The sequence below is a fragment of the Aegilops tauschii genome, chromosome 4 (assembly GCF_002575655.3).
Source record: "Aegilops tauschii subsp. strangulata cultivar AL8/78 chromosome 4, Aet v6.0, whole genome shotgun sequence".
NCBI classification, from domain to species: Eukaryota; Viridiplantae; Streptophyta; class Magnoliopsida; order Poales; family Poaceae; genus Aegilops; species Aegilops tauschii.
In genome coordinates, this window is record NC_053038.3 from 156,518,355 (window position 1) to 156,520,947 (window position 2,593).

At 53.0% G+C, this 2,593-nt stretch overlaps 1 protein-coding gene across 1 annotated transcript; it reads right to left on the bottom strand.

Moving 5' to 3' along the window:
• Positions 1-520: 520 nt before the first annotated feature.
• Positions 521-2,028, bottom strand: LOC109732973 (uncharacterized). Its single transcript, XM_020292183.1, has 2 exons — positions 792-2,028; positions 521-555 (listed from the first exon to the last, which is right to left on the bottom strand). The coding sequence occupies exons 1-2, from the start codon at positions 2,026-2,028 to the stop codon at positions 521-523; spliced, it is 1,272 nt and encodes a 423-aa protein (XP_020147772.1).
• Between the last annotated feature and the right edge of the window lie 565 nt (positions 2,029-2,593).

The following is a 2,593-nucleotide window of genomic DNA, read 5'->3' on the forward strand; positions in this document are numbered from 1 at the left end:
GTAAGGACATGTGAGGCGGAGATGGATGCCGTGTTGTGCAAAAAAGTTGCATGACGCATGATTATCGAACTCACGACCATTGTCGGTTTGAAAAGCTATGATATAGCGTTGAAATTGGGTGGCAAAAAAAGCATGAAAATGAGAGATAGTAGAAAACACGTCCGATTTGCGGCACAAAGGAAAAGTCCAAACGTAGTGAGAATAATCATCAAGCAAAACAAGATAATATTGAAAACCCGAAACACTTGTTATAGGAGACATCCAAACGTCGCAATGAACAAGAGCAAAAGGAAAACTAGCTTGACTATCTGATTGTTTGAAAGGTAGTCGAACGTGCTTCCCCAATCTACAAGCATGACACGTTGTAGGGGGTGATTTATTACAAGTAAAATCAAAAGAAGATATAGTCCTAGAGAGAGCATCATGTCCTGGATGGCCAAGGCGTTGGTGCCAAAGGTCGGTGGTGCCGGCAAGGAGAGCTTGAGGTCCGGCGACATGAGGATAGAGGTCGTCGTTGCTATCACATCGGAGAATCACTGCGCGGGTACGACGATCCTTGACAGAAAAACCAAGATCATCAAATTCAACGTTAACTGGATTGGTACGAGTTAAAAGACGAACAGAGATGAGGTTTTTAATAAGATTAGGAGTAACTACGACATCACGTAATGAAAGTGGAAAAGAGGAGGTGGGGAGAGAGGTGGTGCCAATGTGAGTGATGGGGAGGGAATCTCCGTTGCCGAAGACGACAAAGGAAAAGTTAGAGGAGGGGAAGGAAGAAGAGAGGATACCGGGATCGCTAGTCATATGGGCAGTCGCGCCTGTGTCAAAAAACCAGTTGGAGCCGCTTCCGCCGGCACCGCCCTGCTGCACAGAGAGGTTGTTGAGGGCGGCATGAAGCTGCGTCTGATCCCATGCAGGGGGCTGGAGCGGCAGGGACGGTGGGGGGAAACCGTTGTAGACCGAAGGAGTACCGTAGCCTTGCTGCCCGAGATGAGCAGTGTACGCCTGCGGGGTGGAGACACCAGGGCGCGGGCCAAGGAGACCGGCGCCGGGCGCACGCCAGTTCGGCGGCCAGGCCTGGAACATGCCGGACAGCGGGTAGCTGCCGACGGGCCAGAAGGGTGCAGCCGGATCCCGTCCAGGAGCAGCGCCAGTAGCAGCGCCGAGCCCCTGCTGAGGCTGCTGCTGCTTCTTGCGGCCTTTGCCGCGGCCACGCCCGCCCGATGCAGGAGCAGCAGACGTTGGAGAAGGCACGGGGGGCCGCGAGGCCGGTGAAGCCGGCGGCGCGGAGAACCGGTTGGCGACGAGGGCCGTCGCCCGGATTTGCTGAGCATGGCGGGCAAGCCAGCGTTCTTCCTGCAAAATAGCGCCGCGTGCACGGGCGAAGGTTAGACCAGCAGGGTTGATGGTGAGGGCGGCGATGCAGTGGCCGAACTCGCCGTTCAGCCCGTTGATGAAGGTGGTCAGCATGTCCTGGTCATTGACCGGAGTGCCGACGTCGCGAAGCGTGTCGGAGAGACACTTGAGGCGGCTCGCGAAGGCGGTGACAGAGAGATCGCCCTGGACGAGGTTGAGGAAGTCACGCTTAGCGAAGATGGAGCGTTGAAGGCGATTGTCGCGGAAGAGCTCGGTGATGACGGTCCAAGCGTTGGCGGCGGTGTGGGAGGGCTGGATGATGATCTCGAGAATGTCCTTGGAGACGGTGGTGTACAACCAGGAGACTATGCATTGGTCGATTTGAGTCCACTCGACGTCGCCGAGAGCCATGAGAGCGTCGACGGAGCCATCGATGTGATCAAGGAGACCAAGCTTGCGAAAAGTAAGGTTGAAGAAGGTCTGCCATATGCAAAAATTGGACTCCTCGAAGTCAAGGATAACGGTGACATGGTTTCGGATGTTGATAAGCTGGACTGCGGTGGCACTTGGAGCAGCGGGGTTGACGGAGCTAGCGGCAAAGGGGTTGGAGGGATTGGACTCGGAGGTGTTGGGGGTGGAGACGTAGTCGCCGAACTCGCTGAAGTCCATGGCGGCAGCTGGGAGGGATGCGACTATGGGCAGGGTTCAGCGGTGTCTAGGGCAGGGAAGCAGCGGAAGCAAGGCACAAGACCTAGAGAAAAACTGATACCATGTAGACTAGTAGATTCAGGAGAATATTGATCGCATGTATTAGAGCCCAAAAGGCCGTATATGTAGAGCTATAAAACCAGCCTATGCTTGTCCTCCAAGATCTAATCCAAGTGGAAAAGGAAAGGATAGATGGGGAGGTTCGGATAGGAAGGGAAAAGATTACATGAAGAATATATCCCTAATACATGCTACGTATTCTTACACTGCTCATCTAGTGCTCTGTGGGCAAACAAAAGATCCAAGTGGAAAAGGAAAGGATAGATGGGGAGGTTCGGATAGGAAGGGAAAAGATTACATGAAGAATATATCCCTAATACATGCTACGTATTCTTACACTGCTCATCTAGTGCTCTGTGGGCAAACAAAAGATTTGAGGTCATGATGCAGAAAGTGAAAAGATACTGTAACTTTGTTCGGAGCTTTGTCCAAAGGTTGAAAACACACACACACACATACAGACAGA

Excerpts from the sequence above, each read along its gene's own strand:
- LOC109732973 (XM_020292183.1), bottom strand. The coding sequence starts at position 2,028 with ATGGACTTCAGCGAGTTCGGCGACTACGTCTCCACCCCCAACACCTCC. Across the intron at positions 556-791 it reads CCATATGACTAGCGATCCCG|GATCGTCGTACCCGCGCAGT; the intron begins GTATCCTCTCTT and ends TTTTCTGTCAAG.